Source organism: Varanus komodoensis, unplaced genomic scaffold (genome assembly GCF_004798865.1).
Source record: "Varanus komodoensis strain SLA01 unplaced genomic scaffold, ASM479886v1 scaffold4, whole genome shotgun sequence".
Classification (NCBI taxonomy): Eukaryota; Metazoa; Chordata; class Lepidosauria; order Squamata; family Varanidae; genus Varanus; species Varanus komodoensis.
Window position 1 is genome coordinate 44,575,722 of NW_025335941.1, and position 20,729 is coordinate 44,596,450.

Sequence of the window (20,729 nt, forward strand, 5' to 3'; positions counted from 1 at the left end):
AGATTATTCTACCACACTATCATGAAACATGACAATCAATTTTAGTGATCTCTTCCGTATTTCTAGAGAACTGTAACTGCATATTTGAATGCCATTTTCTTTTGGTGACTTCTTAGTTCTATTTTAAACTAGGGCAACTTATTTTATATTGTTTATATTATTTTAATTGATTTATGTTGTGAGCCGCCCCGAGGCTTCGGCGAATGGGGCGGCATAGAAATTTTATAAATAAATAAATAATAAACATTATCATTTCTATTTGACACGAGACTCAGACTCTCATTTCTTCTAGCTCATATTCAGTTGGAGAAAAGCACAAACCCAGTTTATTCATCAATAACAAGAACATATTAAAAAATTCACATTTTAAATATTCAACGCTGAACCATGTGCAAATTAACTTGAAATATGTTAGACTTGGCTTTAAAGACAATTAATAGTAAACTCTGAAATTGCTAGAACACAATTCACCAACTTAATAGAGTTTCATCAAAATGATGTAAGTCATCAGTGTCAGCCATTATTGAATCCATCACTGAACTAGAGAATAGATCTTCCAGAATATCCTGTGTTGCAGGACTTCCAAAGTTGAGCTTCTTCAGTGGTGATTTCACTGTTAATAAGTCTGTATGTCCCTCAAGTCCATTTTCCCTTACTGGACTGTAATAATGATGGTCATATTTTGTGTCCTGTGCATCATCTGGTTTCTCATTAGATTCTGGAGATTTTGGGCTACCAGCCCCCATTTCCAAGTATCTGCATTCTTCTTCTTGTGGCATATCCAAGGAACCAATAGTTGTAGCTGGAGACAGTAGCTCAGATAAAATATCATCGTAACTTGAACTGCTGCACTGGGATGTGTTGGTGCTTGGAGAATTCAGAGATTTGCGTTCTTCAACATCAATCTGGTGCTGCAGTGCATTTAACAAGCTCTGCAGAGATTCATTTTCCTTTTGGGATCCAAGCTGTGACTGGTCTTTCTTAGTTTTCTTGAAAGAGCATCTGGTTTTCACCTGAGCTTCTGCCAGTTTATCTAGTGAAGCTAGTTTCTCCTTTTTAGCTTTAAGCTGTTGAAGTAGTTTCAGACGTAGTTGATGTGTTTTATCAGCAGTTGCCGTCTCACCATTTTCAACAGATGTTGAATTTTTTTCATTGTGGCCTTGCTGGGGTTGAATGCGTTTTATCAATGAGTCTGCTTTCCTATTTATAGTCCCTTCACTTCCATTAGTAGTCTGCATTTTGACTGGGAAAGTTCCAAAAAGAGCAGTGGTAGATGGTACCAGAGGCAAGGATTTATGTGAAGAATCCATTCCTTCTGTCTTTTTAATTGATTTTTTGGAATATTTTGATTGGAAGCCACGAAAGTGACTTGCATGTTTAACAAGTGAATTGGACCTGCTTTCTTTTTGAATGGGCTTTTCAGAGCTCTCTGCTTTCTTATAAGTTGAGATGCTTTTTGGCATAAAAGAAGGATATTTTCCAAGTAAACCCTTCAACCAACTAGCTCCAGATGGTTTGATTCCATTCTTACAGAATGCCTGAGAGGAATTAGTTGGTATAGATGGAAAAGAGACCTGGGAATTATCCATTATGTTTTCTATAAATTTAGGTGTTTCCAGTACACCATTACCTGAATTTGTTCTGCCAGTTTTGGGTTGGTTATTAACTAGGGCCAACCTGCTATCTGTAGGTAGAACAGGATTAACTTCATGTTCTGCCCCTTGCAGCATAAATGTTTCTGGTGAAATACCACAACTGTTTAGAGGAACATCTGGCATAATCAATCTGTTACTTGCATTGTCTGGCTGACCTTGATGCAAGGGAGAACTGGTCTTCTTCAGCAATTTGTACTCATTTCTATCAGTGTTGCCTTCAGAAGTAACTGGAAGCACATCAACCTGACCTGGAGCTTGTAACTGTGATATGCCCATGTTGGCTATCAGGTTATTTTCCACAGTGCAACAGTCTTTTAGTGAATTATCTTTTGAGTCAAGTGGAACACTTACAAGATTCAAGGTTATAGTATCATCAGGGGCCATGTTTTCCAAGCCCCAAAGCAAACTACTTTTGTTATTGCTAGCTAGATTTTGTGTTTCATTTGTATGTTCATTCAACATACTCTCACTATAACAAATTAGGGGTTTACTGCCTATGGTCACATCATTTAGACATTTCACTGGGAATTCTGCTTGGGCTTTAAGAAGCGCAAAGTTCACAGCTTCTCCATTTTGTAGATGTACATCCAATTGACTGGTCTCTTGCAATGGCTTTCTCTCCCAGATCATAATATGAATCTCTGCGGGAGGAACTCCAAAGTTCTCATGCCTTCTACTGTAGCAACCTTTTAAGTCATCACATTCAAGCCACATATCTGAAATTAAGATATGAACAGTTCAAAATCTTAGGATATTCTTAATTATAGCTTTATAGAGAGTACTACTTTATTCATTTCAGAGAACACACACTCTTTCAGCACTTACTAAGGCAGCTTTGCAAATATGACTACAAAAATTCTAATATGATATTATACTACTAGCCTGTACATTTTAGACTACATAGCTCACTCACAGTCCACTCACATTCTCAAAGGAAGAACCAATTTGCTGCCATTTTACATCAGCTTCTGTCCCTGATAGCCCAGAGGCAATTCTACTCACTACAGAAGATCAGCAGCATTTTTTTTTACAAGTATGGAGCAAGTATTCATTAAACCGCTACAGAGTGTGAGAGGCACAGCTTAATTGTTTTAGGTCTAATTCACATGATCTAGTAGAGCACTTTATTTACTTCTTGGTATTTATGAACTGCTTACACTAAAATGAACATGGACCATGAACAATATAGTATAAAAATCATAAAAATTGCATATTATTACTATATACAGAAATCAAGGTGCTTGTTGGAACAAATATGTGTTCAATCGGCAGCAAAAACCCAGAAGTGGTACCTGTCTAACTTCTGCAGATGCAATGTTTTGGAAAGTCGGTTCCATGGTCCAAAGGTCCTATTAGGTACCAGCAAGGACTGGAACTCCCAAATTTTAAGTACCACAAAGAGGGTATCTCCGGCAACCAAATGGCCAGATGGGAACTCCAGCAACTTCATCAGTATCTCTTTCTTATGTTGTTTAGGGCTTTGTGAACAGGATCAACTTCTTAAACCTGCCCAAATATTCAAGAGGCAACCAACAGAGTTCCCTCCATATTGGTGTAATAAGCTGGCAGTGAGCCTCTCCAGTGCAGTTTCTCCGCTAACCTGAAGAACAGTCCCAGGTTACCAATGCTTGGACCACAGTAGTCAAGCTCCTTCTGTCTAGGAACAGCCATAACCACCCTACCCACTGGAACTGGCAAAAGACATTTCTAGCAATCAAAGAACACTTGTGACAGCACTGAATCAACAAGCAATCCCATTTTACGCACATGCTCCTTCAAGGGAAATGCAAGAGTATGTAAAGCAGGTAACTGTTCCAATTATTAGACACAGAAATCACAAGCCCACAAGGCCTCCATCTTGCCAGGATTCAGACTCAGTTTAATGGGCATCATCCACCCTATGAATGCATCCAGATACTGATCTAAGGCTTGCACAACTTTCCAATTCAGATGTTACAGAGAAATAAAGCTGAGTGACATCAGTATATTGTCCTCTGAGGACAACTTCATGTAAATGTTAATTAGCACTGGAGATTAATTGTGCTCTATGGCACATCACAACCTAAATGCCAGAGGACCAATGAGAACTCCCTCTCAAAACTGTTGAAATCAAGACAGCTTCCAGATAGGACTGGAAAACTGAATAATGGTGCTGCCAATATTCAGATCATGAGGTTGATCCTGGGGAATGGCATGGGCAACGATAATAAAAGCCTCAAAAAGATCCAGGAGGAGCAATGGGGTGGGGGGCACTCCTCCTATACCTTTCCAGGTAAAGGTCAGGACACCCAAGGTCACACAATTGGACCTGAACCTGTAGTGGAATGGGTGAAGTTAATGTATCTTCCAAGAACCTTGCTATGACCTATTCAAGAGTCTTCACCATAAGGGGAATATTTGTGACTGGATGATAGTTGTCAAGTGCCGTAAGAGTAAACTTCTTAAGAAGGGACTGCACAGTCAACTCTTTCAAGGCAGCAGATACTGTCCCCTCTCAATAGCAGTGCTTAATATTGTGGACTTGCTCAGCATTCCCAGCCTTCATTGTGCTGTTTTGAGTCCTCACCTTCAGGTTTTTTTCCTTAGAGATTTTTTTCTTGCAAACCTTGGTGCTCTTCCAAGCCTGCTTATACATTTCTCTGATCAACAGATAGTGCCATTTCAGCTGCAGAAGGATGTGTACTTGGAGAATGAGTTTGCTATTGGTATAAATGATTGAAATGATCCTTACTGATTCCTATTCCTATTGATACTGGGAAAAGAAAAGTTTGGAACTACTAGCCAATAGCAACTAGTAACTGTTTAAAAAGGATATAGACAGAACGGAGTGCACTGCACTTACCATCTGAATTCAAAATCCATGTTATAAAATGTTTTGCATCCTTCTGATATTGAATAACAGTTGTTATTTTATAATGATCTTCTTGAAAATTAAATGAGTAGGCCATCAAGTCATTATGGGGCAAACCTTCCACAAAGTGCATCATAAGTATTGGTGGGGCCCTACTAAAGAAACACAATCATTAGCAGTTTTAGAATTAAATAATCTGCATTTATGTTAATTACAGCATCAGCACACAGCAAGGTTAGCAGCTAAATATACCATTATTATTATTCTCTCTGTGAATGTTTCACAAGAGTCTCAAAAAATCCAGCATTACATTATACAAATGAGCCATCAAATATTCTTTTAGAGTACACAGGATACTGTCTCATGAGATAGTGCTTTCAGACCACAGACCCCTGAGGAGAATGCAGCTTCCTAGCTTGCATGCTCTTACACAACGGGACCCAATAAGGCTATTAATTACTTCACACAGTGTATAGTTAAACTATGAAATTCACTGCCACATGATGCAGTGATGGCCACCAATTTGGATGGCTTTAAAAGAGAATGGAACAAATTCATAAAGGATATGGTTATCAAAAGGTGTGTTCACAACACTACAACGCACTCTGCCAATAAGCTAAGCAGTCTGGGTTGTTCTTGAAACTCATGGTGTAACCAATAGGTGAGCTGGTTCACCATGGGCGGTCTTCCCGCTTTCTCCCTTGGTCCTCCTGTAGGTCTTGTTTCTTTCTCTTCTTGCTAACTGCTAGCCCTTTTTCACTTGCCACAGCTTGCTCCCATATTTTTTATTTTTGGGTGATCACTTTTCAGAATCTCCAAATAGGTAGTCAGTTACAGCCCCTCCAAAGTGCCTAAGCAGCTGGACTAGATGGGCCCTTTTTCTGATTCAGCACAACCTCTCTAAAATTCTTAATGTTACACTGAGAAATAGGCTCAAGCACTAATCAACTGAAATATGCACAGTAGCTACATATATAATTATTTGCCCTCTTTTCATGTAGTGCTATTCACTTTAGCTTAGTTCAGCTCACACTTACTTTTCTAAAATCATTTGTCTTCTTTGAGATGTGTGATTACAGTTATTACAAGGAGCAATATGAACTGCATTCAGTGGGTGCCATTCTGGGATTATATTTGTAAATGTCGTCATAGTCTTCTGGCACCTGCAAATAAGAAAAATAAGTACTGATGCACTCCTGTAGAAAAATGCTTACAAAGCTAAATATTGACACAAACTCAGAGTTGCTAGAAAAGTATTGTGAAGAAATGGTCTACATTCAGAATTAATTTGAATCTGGTGTCATCAAAAGAGTGAGCCCAGGTTAGGTTCAGGGTCCTATCAGTAGTATACTGCAGCCTGCCTGCAATTCCTGAATATTCGAACTCTTTCAGGGACATTTTACTTCTACTCATCGACTAACTATTTTAGTTTTGGTTATTACTATTATTGTTAAAAGAATAAACAATGTGTGCATATTACTGCAAGAGTTTAACAATTAAGAACAAAAGGCATCATATCATGCTACATTTCCATAATGGCAAAATGGAATGGAAACAGAATAGGGCACACACAGGGCCCATTTTATAATATCATTTATTTATTTCAATTTATTTTCAATTTATATCCTGCCTTTTTCCTACAAAGGGCTCAAGGCAGCTTACATCATTCTCCTCCTCCATCTTATCCCCACAACAACAACCCTGTGAGGTAGGTTGGGCTTAGAGTCTGTGTATCATGCTTGGGGTACTGGTATATTTTATAGTGTTTATTTCTGAATACACAATTGGGAGAGTGTAGAATAAATCCTGACCCACAATAAAAACACTGGCATTCTCTAGTATTACAGAGAAAGCTGGTTCCCTCCAGTACATGCTCGGATGTGAAACAACATGTATGGCAAGCACAAACCCCATCAATGCTGCACCATGCATGCTTGCAAAAATAAAGTCCACACTGAATTTAATGTAAATGTAAGCTTGTACTGTAGAAGTTGGATGAAAAAACAAAATATCTAAAGGAACTAACCTCTCACTGACTTGGTGGCCACACTGTAAACATTGAAGCTTCCACAAAAAAGTATGAAGAAAAAGTTTCTCTATCCCTGGATCTTCTCGTAGAAGCAAAGGAAAAGCGAACACTGGACTTTCCTCCTCACCTTTGAAGAAAAATACAACACATGACAACCATTTTATGCCCTCCTAGCCAAGATCTAATGGCTCTTTAAAATAAGTATTCAGGATTTCAAAATACATTTGTAATGGCAAGTTCTATCAAGTTTGTGTACAGACTACTACTAATGTACAAAGGCTATTCTGGACCTAGTTCATGCTGTAAAATTATCAAGGCTAAAAGATACATGTAGGTTCTTGCACTAATTTATACATTTTTAAAATACTCATATGAATCTGTATAAATGCAATATCTGATACTGTACTTTCAGATTACTCATTTTGCTTCCCCTTATTAAAAACTAAAACATGTTTAAGGGGACAACAGAATCCTATGCATATTTACTGTCTCACACACACACCAAGGCAATTTTAAGATTTCAGCTTGAGGTTGCTTGATTAAGGAGTTTATACTTTTAAGGCATCAGTTCAAGGCATACTAATCTGGAAATAAATTCTACTGACTATACATGTGTAGGATTATGCTGAACACTATGCTATATCCACACTTTTTATTAGAAAATAATCCCAATACAAGATACAAGCAATAAAATACAGTAAAATAATACAACATTGACAAAAATAATGAAATGGGGGAAAACAGTAACAGATATAGCAGAACAAGATTGTATTATATTATAAGCCACCCAGGAAGGCCTCAGGAGTTGTAGATAGCCTATAAATACATGTATGTATGTATAAATAAATAAATAAGATCAAAATTCAGTCAATCTTCTGGGTAAACAAATAGGTCATTAGCTGGCACTGAAAGCTTCTAAGTATTGCTCATATATGAGTAGGGGAAGGAGTTCCAGTCAAGGTAATTATACCAAGAAGACCCTGTCTCTGGTTACTGTGTACCAAACTCCAGTCAAACATGGCACTGTCAAGAGAAAATCCGCATTTAAGCTTAGTATCAGGGCACAGCCTTATTAGTCTTATATTCCTATATTGCATCTCTATATTCAGAAGCATCATGGCAATTCATGCTTGTAACTTGAGGGCCATTGCCTTCATGTTCATTTTCAGAGTCTCCCTGTAGCATCTGGCTGCCCATTACAGAAAGCAGGATGCTGGTCTACATGGACCTTTGGATGGATTCAGTACAGCTCTCCTTATGCCTGAGTAATCAGTGGCATAGAAAACAGCTAGCCTGCATAGGCATTAAAACACTGAAACCAGAGTCTTATCTGAAGCTAATAACAATGAGAGGTTTCCAGACAATGGATAGATCAAGCTAGAGCACTGCAAAATATTAGAATGTAACTTTGAGGAATGGTTTTCTTTGGATCGAAAAAAGCTATTAGAGACAAAGGAAACATGATAGTGCAATAGGTTAGCAATTTACTGGTTTACTGCCATATTTGGAAAAATAACTGTTAAATTCCCAAATCCCCACATTTCATAAAGTCCTTCAGCTCCCCAAAACATCATTGATTACTTACCCAATTTACACTTAAGATTAGGTTGAAGCTTCTCAAAAATTTGATTTCTGATTTCATTCAAGTAAGTTTCTGCTCTTGTAAGAACATCCAAAGGAACTTCTGAAAGACAGGTACATCGTACATATATTAAACAATTAGTTGATTTAGCAACACATGTTTTTCCAAAAATGGCTATTTTCTAATTTGTATCAATAGAAACTGGATGCTACTAAATAAATGACATTCCATTATTTGCTTTGTAGAAGGCAATGGCAGTATAAGGCTTTGGTCCCACAGTATTGCTCCACCACCATAAGGAAAATTGCTGGTGTAACTGATTTGCTCTCCTTTATATATACATCCCAACGGTCCCATGTTGATATTTGGTCTGCTTCATGTATGCTCTGAAATTGATATATTCAAATCTATGTTATTTTTTTTAAATCATTTTCTTTCTATTGAAATAGTATAATAGAAATAAGTTTAAAAAGGCATCCCAATCTACCCTGGAGGTGGCTGGGGAGGGGACACTGTGATCCAGTAATTCAAGGAGACTTCCACTTGGGTAGTGCTGGATCCAAGCCGGGCTAATAGAATTAATTACCGAGTAACAAAGAAAAGAGTACTGCTTGTTCATATTAATGCAGCCTTTCACAGAACATCTGTCTAAGGCTAAATGCAAAGTGTATGAACTAGTCATACAGCTAGTACATCTGCCAAGGACAAACCTATGCCCCACCTCTCATACAGTGGGTTTAAACTCCATTTGCAAGAGCCATGGGGTTTTTCAGAAGATTACCAGATACCGAAGAGGAGTAGTGTCAGACAATCCTATCCAAGTATCCCTGAAAGCACTATTACCCTTCCCCTAATGCTTCAAGCAAACCAAAGCTATGGCCCTACAAGCATACCTAGCACTTTACCCAAACAAGCTGTATGCTGGAACATGCCCTAGAATTTTCTTCCAGTGCACTGGAAGTGCACAATGAACATTCTATAGTTTCTTAGCAGACCAGTATATATAAAACGTGTCCCTTGGAAATTAAAACTGTGAAAATTCATTGCATGCACAGCATCAAACTCAAAGCAAATAACTGTTGCTTTGAAGGTTGTTGCACAGCACAGTCGTGACACTTTAGCCTTCAAACAGCAGGGCTATATCGTCATCATGCATATATCTTATTATAATGGGCAGATTTTGATTTAATCAGGGAAAGAATGATCAACATCTATGGTGCTAACTGGACAAAAGCCTCTTGCTTGGGCAAGGTACTGGTGGAAAAAATAACGATCAAATTAGGGAAAGATTTCACAGTCTCATTATGGCTATTGTTCATTAGGGCTGGTTTCATCAAGTATCTTTCTGTAACTTGTGTATATAGTTTTTAAAAACAAAACATAAAATCCATTTTCCAGTGTTAAAGATGAATAAACATGCCAGAAATACTAATCAGATTACAGAAAAACGAGAATGCAAGAGCTACTGTAGTATGTGACACTTCAAATTAATCTCAACTGTCAATAGCTCAGAACTCTACAGATCCCACCAATTGTTGTAAAAATAAATTATCCTGACAGGAAAAAATGAGTAATGTTTGTCTTACCCCTTCCATAAGTATTTACAAGTGCAGTTGCTTGGCCATATTTTGCAAACAGTCTCTTGATTATTGATGTATTTCCTGAATCTGGACTGGTCTGAATTGTTTTTAGTGTTGCTAGATGCACTAGCACTGACAAAATACAATCTAACCAGCAAAGAGCATGTGAATTCCTCCAGTGAAGGCATAATGGCTCTGAGAGAAATGGTCTATCTTGGTGCAGAATTTGAGGCACTGATGAACCAATTTCAGAATTTGACAAAAGCTGTACATGCATACTGGATGTCTCTGGTAAGCTTTCTTGGGCTGCCATTTCCAAGCTCATTTGCTGTTCCACAGGTTCAGTTGCATTATACAAGTTGGGGCGTTTGACTTGTGAGAAATCAGGTTGCCCTGACTGACTCCTAAATAGATCATTTTCATTGCACTCTGGGCCATGATCAGGTTCCAATGTCTGCTTTGTGTCCATCAAATTATCAGTCTTTGTCAATTTTATGCATGGTTCTACAGGAGAGGTCACCAGGCTTGTGTCAAAGAACTTTCTTTTTTTAAAAGTGGCCTGAGCTGGATAGCCTTTTGGATCATTGGGAATTACAATGTTGCTTAGTGATTCAAATCCCAGAGGGTAGATGCACTGAAAAAGAGAGAAAAGGAAAGACAGACATACAACAGGCATTAGACCTGCCTATAGTATTTGGTTAAATTAAGAAGGCATTGCACACTTCAGACACAAAACAGAAAAGTGCCCAGAGAAACGACGACTATCTAAGATAAGCATCCAATTAAAAATTAAATAAAGTACCAGTAAGTTTTAAGTAGTATTCTTCTAAAATAAGATATTTTTTGAAAGTAGCCCAAATTTTAGTAAGTTAATGACACAAATTAGTAACCCTTTAAAGAACAAAACAAAAAGATATCTGTACAAATTAATGGTAACTCTACAAATGTGTATTGTCACAAAGAGTATATATACAACTGTGAATGATTTAGCAAAAGGATTTAGCAAACAGTGCTCATATTCTTCAACTGGGCTTTAATAACTTTACCTAGAAATCAATGGAATACTACAGGTTTGGATATCATTCTAAAAGTAGAGTGTCTAGTAACTTATCCATGAGCTTCAGGACCTGATCTTGATCATGGGATGGGGCTGGCTATTTTTTACATCTGCTTCCATGATATCATATTGCACCAAGTTTTCTTCAACATAGACTGTTCCATCAGTATTTGCTTGTGCTTTAAGGAGACCTGGGTTTCCAGCAGTTATGTTGCATACCAAAGAACTACTCTGTTACGAAATGTTATGCCAACCATTTGTTAAATCATCATAAATGCCCAATTTTAAAATAATAATAAGGCATAACAATACTGAGCAAGTTCCAACCCATTATTTTTAAAAATACCTGGGGATTTTCACACAGAAAAATAGATTCTTCAAAATTTATGCGATATGTTCTTAAAGCTTTTATCAGATTCTTCTTTTTGCAAGCTGGACAGCAGTCACTTGGAGTTACTTCAGCAGCATTAGAATCCTAAAGTGATATAAAAACACATTAAAAAGTGTTATTCCTGAAAGACAAAATATTAAAACAAGTAATTTCTGTGTATGAAGAGTTAAATTTGACATCACAGAAACCAATATAACATTTTATGAGAATCTTGTATTAGAACAAACAATATTTTCATTTTATTTACAAAATAGCCTTTCCTATCAATGCTGAATGCTAACCAATATCTATGTATTAGAACAAACGTCTTCATAAAACGGTTTGTAATAGTTAGCAACATTTGAAAAAAGTAAACCTTTCGCCATTTCATTAAGATTTCCGTGGAAAAATAACTTTACAAAAACTTTAGGTCATAGAGCAAAATTAGTCCAATAGAAATTTAAAAATCTTTTGAAATTTAGGAGGGGGAAAAAGAACTTTGCACAATGTGAAAAATAACTGAACTGACTTTTCCCATATACCCCACCATGTGGAGTGCAGATGCCCCTATACCAGTCACTTGCAAACCATTTCCAATCTTCTGGTAATCCATCATTCTGAGGCATTGGTTAAATTATCATGTCACTTGTAACATTTTCAACAGTCTTAAGGATTTTTTTCACATATCCTGAAAAATAAGAAGTGAAGAGAAAAGGATTAAATAAGCATTTTTTCCAACGCCAAGACTTAGCACACAAAAGAAGGAAGGAGATATTTTGGACTGGGTAGAAGGAGATGGTGTTTATTTGATTAAAGGAATTTGTGAGTAAGTGTGAGGGAAGGGTGGACACAACACAGACACACACACTAACCGCAAGGATGTAAAGCAGGGGTGTAGAACCTCTTCTGGCCTGAGGGCTGCATTTCATTTCAGAGGGTTTAGAGACTGATTTTCAATGGTGGGTATTGCTGAAGCCGAAAGTAATACCAGCCTATTTTATTAAAGTTGTACTATCAGCTTTGGAAAGGCATAATGAGCTTTCAGAATGGAGAAATACCTTTACAAAAGCTGGGAGGCCATCAAATGATGGGTGAGGAAAAGAGGAAGGCAATGTGACCATCTACAGCCCCCTGGAGGGCCTGGTATGAATCTGAAGCCTGAGGTTCTGCACTCCTGATATAAAGCAATGAATGAAACAGAAAGTTCACATTTGTCAACAACCGATCCATTCATATATCCAACAAATCTTGAAAATATTGTCACTCTTTTATCTACAAGGCAGCTAACACATTTGAGCAAGAAAGGGTAATAGGTGCTGCATCATGTCAACCCAACTATACCTATACTGGGTGTAAACATGACACAATATGGCATCCTGCTTCAGCCTTAATAATTACATTGCTTTATACTCTGCCAGCAAGTTAGGCAGAAAGCTTTGTCAATGTTGTATGCACCACTGAGCAAAACCATTACATACAACTGAGATGGCATTGCCTAATCTCTTATCTATAGCTTGAGTGGATGCTCCTGAAAACATACTTGCATGTTCATCCCCTTTGTTTCCTGTCCTTTTCCTGATTACTATTAATTATGCTGCAGCATAAACACTAACCAAAATTACACTGGATTAGGCCTAAAATGCTGCACCATAGGTAATCAAGGAAAGTGGGGAATGCACAGAGGGGAGGAGCACATGAGTCTGTGGGGCACTTAGTATCCCCTACTAGTGGTTAGAAGTTCAGTCAGTGTGATGTTCAAATCAGATGTCACCTGTGTTAAGTTGCTTCTGGAATGAAACTAAGGAAGCATGCCATTTCAAAATCAAGTAATACAATAAAGTTACAGTGCAAGACTGCATAATGTACTTACAAGGATGCATTTACATCAATGCCAAATTTTTCCCTGGAGACAGGGCTGCTGGGAAGCAATAGGCATGGTCAGGCACTGCCCACACTTCAGCAAGGGCACACCAAAAAACACTTCCTGGGCTTGTTCTTTTTTGTCGCTACAGCAACCTACCTATTTTCCTGTCTCTTGCTCCAAAACAGATAATGGTGATGGTGAGATGGAGGAGCAGCTGATACAACAGTGTCCTTGCTTACTGGCTCTCTGCCTGTCAGCCAAGTAAGCAATAGCAGTGATAAGAAAAAGGAGGAGCAACAGGGTGTGGTGGCCATGATGGTGAAAAGGTAGCTCACTTTAAACAGGTGCTATCAAAGGTTTCTTGCCTAAGAGCCCTCTAGAACTAGGGGCTGGCATTGCCTGAAGTGTTCATATGACCTCCTTAAAACTAACATAAACAACCCAGGAATGCACAGAGCTAGTTATTCTCTTCCACATGACAATTTTGTGTGCAACCTAGTCCATGGGAAAGGCATCTAGTTCTGCATTTTATCCACATTTCAATTTATAATGAACTTCCACATGTATCGGAGTATGTGCGTGTAGCAATAGCATTCTACCATTTTACTGATTGTGTAAATCCATTACCATGTTTGTTATATTACACACATCTGACTTGGTATTTGTGATATGTGATGGCACAGCACATGGAATACTTAAATAAATGAGTGTTTTCGCCATCATCTTGATTACACAGATTGGACTTTTTAAGAGGCTAATCCAAATGACAATTATTTAGTTCAGATATCTTATATACATGTTTCGGAATATTCCTTCTGCTTCTACTGTACTTTAAGTATGTTTTAGGGAGATCAGAAATGAGAATAATTAAAAGCATCAATACCTAGCTATAGAAGTCTGTATGCAAACAATGCACAAAAGCTAGTTAGTACTATACTGAAATCAATTACTTCAAAATTAAAGAGAGCACACCCTTCCACATTTTAGGCAGTTATTAGCAGTGTTGGATAGTTCAAGCCATCTGCAGAATTTCCCTTTTCTATCACCACTATATGCTTAAATGATGCATTCAGTGTTTTAACTCCCAACTAACTCAAGGCCTCTTTCCTTCTTAGTTACTACCAGTTCTGACTCTACTGGTTCTGATGAAGTTCTTTTTGTCCCAAACATGCATCCCTTTACAGTTACTTACATTGAACCTTGCTTACCATTTCGTTGCCCATTCACCCTCTTTGGAGAAATCCTCTTGGAGCATTCAGTCTATCACCATGTGAATAATGCAGTTTAACTCAGCTACCTCACTGCTCTCTTCTAAGAATTTTAATTGCATTGATTCCAATATGAACCCATGGGGGACATTTTTTAATATTTCTCCGTTCTGAGGACTTGTCAAAATGTTTCGACAGGCTTGTCAAAAATGTTTTGGAAGTACAATCATACAGTGTCTACTGGACTGCTTCTGTCTTCGTGTTTGCCAACATACCCAAATCATCCAAAAGGTTGGAAACACAAGACATCCCTTTGCAGAAGCCATATTTACTTCCTCAGGAAGGCTTACTTTTAACTTTAATGTTTCCCACTGATTTATTTTGATAGATGTTAGACTAATTGGTTTGAAATTTCCCAATTTCCCCCAAATCCTTTTCAAAAGAAGCCCAGGTCTGTAAATCTGTGTAATAGGAGGTTGTCAAAGCTGTACTTTTGTCAAATGAGATGTATAATTGAGGTTTTTAAAAATCTCAGTGCGGTGAAGTTCTAACACAGGTATGTACAAAATTTACCTTGATGACCCAAGATCTGCTTACAGCCAACTTATGAAACACTGTACTAAAGATGAAGTCATCTATGCTACCATTGAATCATTGTCACTAGCGAGAAACTATAGAAGAACTATTTTATTGCACAGTCCAAGTACATACATTTTAATTTCAGTATTACCTATGAAAGGAAACACTCAGATGCTGTCCAGTTAAATAAATACCTAACAGCCTTGATTCTTGGCTGAGCTTTTTGGACAGACATAATTCTGACAGGGTGAGAACACAACTCCATCTCTTAAATGGCACTGTCTAAAATGTAAGTGGGTATAATACCTTGTAAGTGGGATTCTATATCAAAATCTGTGACAACAGTTAAGAAATGGTGGCAGTTCCAAAACTGTATTAATTAAATGTGTAACATTTATAAACATCCTTTTCTTTAAGGAACTTATGGCAGCATGGTGCACACATAATCCCCTCCCATTTTATGCTCACAACGATGCTGTGAGGCAGGTTAGGCTGAGAGTGGCTCAAGATTACCTAGTGAGCTTCATGTCTGAGTGAGTTTTGAACCCAGGTGCCCCTAGTCCTGGTTCAACACCGATAACTACAGCATATGGGAAATCTTGAATTTGTTTAGAATTTGGCAGAACTTTCAAACAAAGCATTTTCAGGCAACTCATTATAGAATTTATCTTTTGGGGTTAAAAACAGAGTTGTGGCAACTTAAAGAGTAATAAATGTACTGTATCACAATCTTTTTGTTGGCCACTTCTTTCAAGAAAATGCAGTTAATACTTTTTATCAGGTATACAAATATATTTCCTGGGGGAAAAAGACAATTTACATGCAGTTATGAGCTTAAATGTTGGTAAACACATCTATAGAATTTCAATCACCATTTGTGCAAGTAGTATCAAGGAATCAACATTTAATGGCCAATGTATTGATTTGCATAAACACATGAACATTTATAAGATTTGTTATGACATTCCATAAATTTTAGCTTTATAAAGGTTTTTTTTAGTCATGCCACATTATTTTACTGAATTGTGTTGTTTGTAGCTCCTGTTTAGAATTATTTTATAAAGAATGAGGGTAAAAACGTTAGACATATAAATCCAGATTAGTTATGAAACATATTTAGCACCATATGAACCAAGGGTTCGTTGGAATTTCATAGCCAAGTAGTAATTGTTTTGCAACTGAGGATCCCCTCAGAAATTTGCTACACAGGAAATGTTTCTCCATAAACTTTTTGAATTTGGAAACTCCGGATTATTATACTGTCCTGTTATGTGTTCTGGTAAAACTAACACCAGTGATTCCCCCAACCCCCGCACCACTGTCTTTGCATCAAAAAATACTTCCACGATTTCTCAAACCATGAGAGGGGTACGCCTGGAAAATAAGTACAATTATGTTCCCCCCCCCTTTTTTCACATAATGCACTAGTTCAGACACAATGGTAGAACAATGTATAATGTTGTGTTAAGAAAACTAGAATAGTCTCTCCCCAGCCTCCAGGAAATCTGCATATACTTATGGCCTTTGCTAGAATAATTTACCTGCCTGCTGAGCCTTTACTTCAGTTTTTGATTGACTGCAGTTTCCCATGTCATCTGAATCCAAGGTGGCTAACCTTTACGAGTGTGGAAATAACCCACAGTTTACAAAGCTGGCTTATTTTCACTAATACTAGTTAACACTAACTATAGTTTAGGTTTCAGAGGACATACAGAATGTCATTTAATCTAAAACGGAGGTAGAACTTCTAAATCTCCTCCTCATAACTGAGCCAGAGGAGAGGGAAACAGGGTACATTATGTCCAAAAGCAGCTGCGGAATACAAATCCACCAGGTGTTTCTCACAACCCTTGAACAGTGTATTAAAATATATCCAATATGCATATACAGTGGTACCTCGGCTCACAAACTTAATCTGTCCCACGACTCTGGTCGCAACCCAAATTGGTCACGAGCCAAGCCAAATTTTCCCATAAGATTCAATGTAAATAAGGTTGATTCGTTCTGTAAATGTTTTCAATCACAAAAATGAAACAAAGTAACAAAGAACAACAAAGTAACAAAGTACAGTACAGAACACTAACCTGTGTGGGAGGGAGGTTACTGTTTGGAGAAAGAGTCCAAATGATAATCGTGTGATAGTGATCATCCTTGTGGGTGGGGGAGATAGCCGTAATCGTGCTCATACAGGGAAGACAGGTGTGATTGTGGCCATCACCTTTTGTGAAGTTTGCAACCTGAGACAATTTTTTTCTGAAATTTCTGTTTGCGAGCCGATTTGGTTGTGAACTGAGGCATTCGTGAGCCGAAGTACCACTGTATTACCAAGTTGTTACATATGTTGCTTCTATACTGTAATTGATTCCAGGGCAAGGCATAGTCACTATACCTTTTAATTAGCTTTATCTTAAAAAGACATTTCAACAGAAATCTTACCCATTTGGGTGCATTATTTTTTAAAAGTAACATTTACTTAATGATCAACATATAGGGTTAAAATACACAGTATTCATTGTGGAGTAGCATTAAGCATATGGGGAGCATTCTGTTAAGACCAGCAATTACATTCAATTGCACTTTACTGGTCATAGACAACAGAAACAACACTGCCCAACATCTTTACAATAGGGTACTGAAACTATGTGCATTATCCCTCACATATTCTTAAGACCAGAAGGTATCTAGAATCAGATGTTTAGGATTCTGAATGCTTAAACAGTTATGTTGCCAGAATCATATTGATAAATTTTGGGAAAAGCCCTGAAAGTGGTAAGTTGTACAGCCAACAGCAGTACAGAAAGGCACTATTACTTCATGCATGCAGTCAACTGGTTCAAGCAGTAAGACATACTGGATGGGCATAAAACAGCAAAACTGAAATTCTAGAAAGCTTTGTAGAAGCATGGAAATCTATTTCATTATCTGCAGTACTGCCTTTGTTACCAGAAACAGACCCACTCACATTTGTCTTATACTGGCTAACATTATGCAGCTGTGTAAGGGACTTGAGAGCAACTCCAAAATGCACACTTTTTGTATAGCCTATCTTGCAAGGAATTATGTAGACATGCATGAGATTACTGTCTCAATAACCTGACATTAGTGGTACAGCATTGAAAGTATAACTATCAATGAGACAGGTAATCATTTAAAGACAGTGATTATGTCCATTATATAGTCACCAGATCTCAGAATGTTATGTACCTATAGCTAAGAAAATAAGTTGTAAATAACATTTTGAAGGATCATGAGCACAGCCCTGCTGGGCCAGACCAAGTGTCCTTCCAGTCCAGCATTGTGTTCACAGTGGCCAACAAGCTGCCCACAGGATCCCACAAGCAAGATATGAATAAAACAGCATCCTCCCAAGTTATTTTGTAGCTTGCTTCTGTACAGTCATTCTGTATGTACATAGTTAGAAAATGCATCAACATTTATAATTTTTCTTTCAGAGGGGTCTTCCCAGTTCAAACTGAACATGGATATATCCCAGAAACACACATATGACAAAGTGGGGAACGGCCATACTGAATATCCATTAATACTCGAACATTCCAAGGGTTAAGAGCCTGCACCTGATGGATTCACCTCCAGTACATTAAAATATCTGAAAACGAACATCAAAAATTACTTGTGCCTGTCTTTCAAGTTCACCCCACAAAAGCAGCATTTTATTTCCTGTCAAAAGTCTTTTAAAATGACAGGTATTAGTTAGAAACCAGTCCTAAAGTCATGATCACTGACATAAACACAGTAGGAATTCACATATCACCTCATATAAACTGACTGGGTTCACGACATATTAAACCACAGTGGCTATGAGGTCCTGGTAGCTTAATGTGTATCCCAAACTCGACATGATGCCCAGGTTAGTATTTTAATACTTTGGGCAGCTATCACTGGAGCCACTTTGCAAGAGAGGCAAGCTTAACTGCTACTCTTGGCGAGTGGCTTTACAGGTTTTTGAGCTTGCCCTAAACTTGATGTATCATTTAGGATCAGATGGCACATGGATTGTTGGGGTTGTTTTGTCGCTCCAAAGCCACCCTATGGGGAAAGATGCTGGATTTAGACAACACACTAAAACGCCATGGCTTTACATGTCATGGAACCCCAATCAATAAATGAATATCATAACATGCAAAGTCGTCCCTCTCCACCCCAACGCAAACACGCAAAAGCAGCTAAATCCTCACGTGGAGATAGCCACCCAGACATGCAGCAAATGTAAGGTCGTCACTCTGGTAGATCTCACACGTCGGACTCAACCCAAACCAAGTATGATCGAAGGAAATTCATCAGCAGCTCTCCCGCCACTCCCACCTGACCAGGTAGCGAAGAAACACCGGAACGCCCGTAGCATGGCCAGCAAAGGCAGGTGCCCCACCCCCAACTCCAGAGTCGAAATTGAACCCCGGACGGTTAAGACCGTTACTCACCCTCCGGCCCCCATTACGCAAGGAAGACAAAACCGGCGCCAGGACAGGCCGAGGCAACCCCACACCGACTTCTCAAACCACGTTAGGAGCACGTCCGGGGCGGCCGAGGCCTTGCGCAGCTTCCGGCGCGTCCTCTTGAAACCGCTCCCCGCTAAAAGTGGCCCGCGCGCTGCCTTGCTCCTCCTCCTCCTCCTCCTCCTCCTCGGCTGCGCGGCGGGGCGGGCGTGGGGAAAGGTAGCTGGGAGGATGGTGGTTATGCTTGGCATTTCTTTCCGTTTCCCTGGGGGGGGGGGGGTCTCTCGCTTGGGAAAGGGAACTGTGCCTCCACCCAGAAAAAATTAAAAATAGGACAATAACTATCTCCTTAGATTATAAAGACACGCTGAGTTGAGGGAAAACCGGAATGCTCTTTCTGGCAGAAAAGCAGAAACGTTTTCTTCACTTTGTGGCACAAACCTTTCCGAGTCCTTCACCGCACCCCCAAGTACAACCGCTTTGCAGTAAGGGATCACCCTAGATGGGTTTACTTCGGTGTAATTATTTCTGAAGGGGAAGGAAGTTGCCCTTGCTGAATTTATGGCTGGAGGCTGCAATCCTGTATGCATTTACTTGGGAGCATTTGCTTCTTAAAGGATTGCGTTTCATTCTTGAGACACTTCCTGACAAACTTTTGCGTGCTGTCTTTCCCTGTCCATTTTCTAATCTGAAGTCTGTTTCAATCCAACATGGCTAACAATTCTCATTCCCAAGGTACGTACCGTTGTTACGTGCTCCTCATTTTTAATGTGTATTTCTATAAATGCAAACCTAGAAATATTTAAACACGATAAGCTTTTTCTTGTCTTGATCTCTAGATCTGAGTTTTCAGAATAACTAAATAGTCATTAGGTAGCTACAGACAGAATGTAGCTGTAGCTACATTTCTCGAGAATCTTTCTCTTTAGAATACTGGCGGTTAAAACATTTATAGAGATTCTTGAATGGAGATTGTAGTTTTTAGGATGTGAAAAGTTACAACGATCTTGGTGTCCTGTTTTTCAAACACGAGGTAAGTATCTCCTTGCTTCAAAATATTAGTTCTAATTGACACTTGGTTAATTTATTTTCTATTGTCAAAGGACACCTTAACAGGAACTCCAGAGTTGTGTTAAAATACTCCAGTATTAGAAACAAATACTGAGTTGGAAGCTAAGAAAGTAAATTTACTCACATTTATCTGGGAGTACAGTTAATTGCTTTTTATAGGACTTACTTTTGAGTAGTTCTCTGTAAATTGCACTGCAAGTTAGTTGTACACCAGCCCCAATGAAAGCAACATGACTAGTTAGCTGTGACTTAATCTATGTTGATTTAACTGAGAACTAAGCATGCATTCCTATGTCTTTCTGACTGGAATTTTTGTATAACATTCTGTTAAGTTTGTTAGCCACTCTGAATAAGTTACTTATTGTAGAGCTCAGTGATTTTTTAAAATCCTAGTTTGAAAGACACATGTTCAGGTTCATTTAGGTTGGT

The 20,729-nt window shown here is 38.4% G+C and overlaps 1 protein-coding gene across 7 annotated transcripts; it reads right to left on the reverse strand.

Moving 5' to 3' along the window:
• Nucleotides 1–298: 298 nt before the first annotated feature.
• On the reverse strand, nt 299–19,327 carry USPL1 (ubiquitin specific peptidase like 1). 7 transcript variants are annotated; one of them, XM_044442082.1, is made up of 9 exons: nt 19,215–19,327; nt 11,654–11,812; nt 11,101–11,229; nt 9,704–10,331; nt 8,121–8,219; nt 6,533–6,662; nt 5,544–5,669; nt 4,498–4,661; nt 299–2,371 (listed from the first exon to the last, which is right to left on the reverse strand). In XM_044442082.1, exons 2-9 carry the CDS (start codon nt 11,738–11,740, stop codon nt 468–470), a joined length of 3,267 nt encoding a protein of 1,088 aa, XP_044298017.1. In that variant the 5' UTR covers nt 11,741–11,812; nt 19,215–19,327; the 3' UTR covers nt 299–467. The 7 variants fall into 7 exon arrangements, with proteins under 7 accessions (XP_044298017.1, XP_044298016.1, XP_044298015.1 ...); XM_044442081.1 differs by having other exon boundaries at nt 11,654–13,039; XM_044442080.1 differs by having other exon boundaries at nt 11,654–16,390.
• Nucleotides 19,328–20,729: the final 1,402 nt, after the last annotated feature.

Coding starts and splice junctions, on each gene's coding strand:
- USPL1 (XM_044442082.1), bottom strand. CDS start 11,740: ATGATGGATTACCAGAAGATTGGAAATGGTTTGCAAGTGACTGGTATA. Junction 11,230..11,653: donor TGGTGGGGTATATGGGAAAA/GTCAGTTCAGTT, acceptor ATATCACTTTAG/GATTCTAATGCTGCTGAAGT. Junction 5,670..6,532: donor GGCCACCAAGTCAGTGAGAG/GTTAGTTCCTTT, acceptor TCTTATTTGCAG/GTGCCAGAAGACTATGACGA.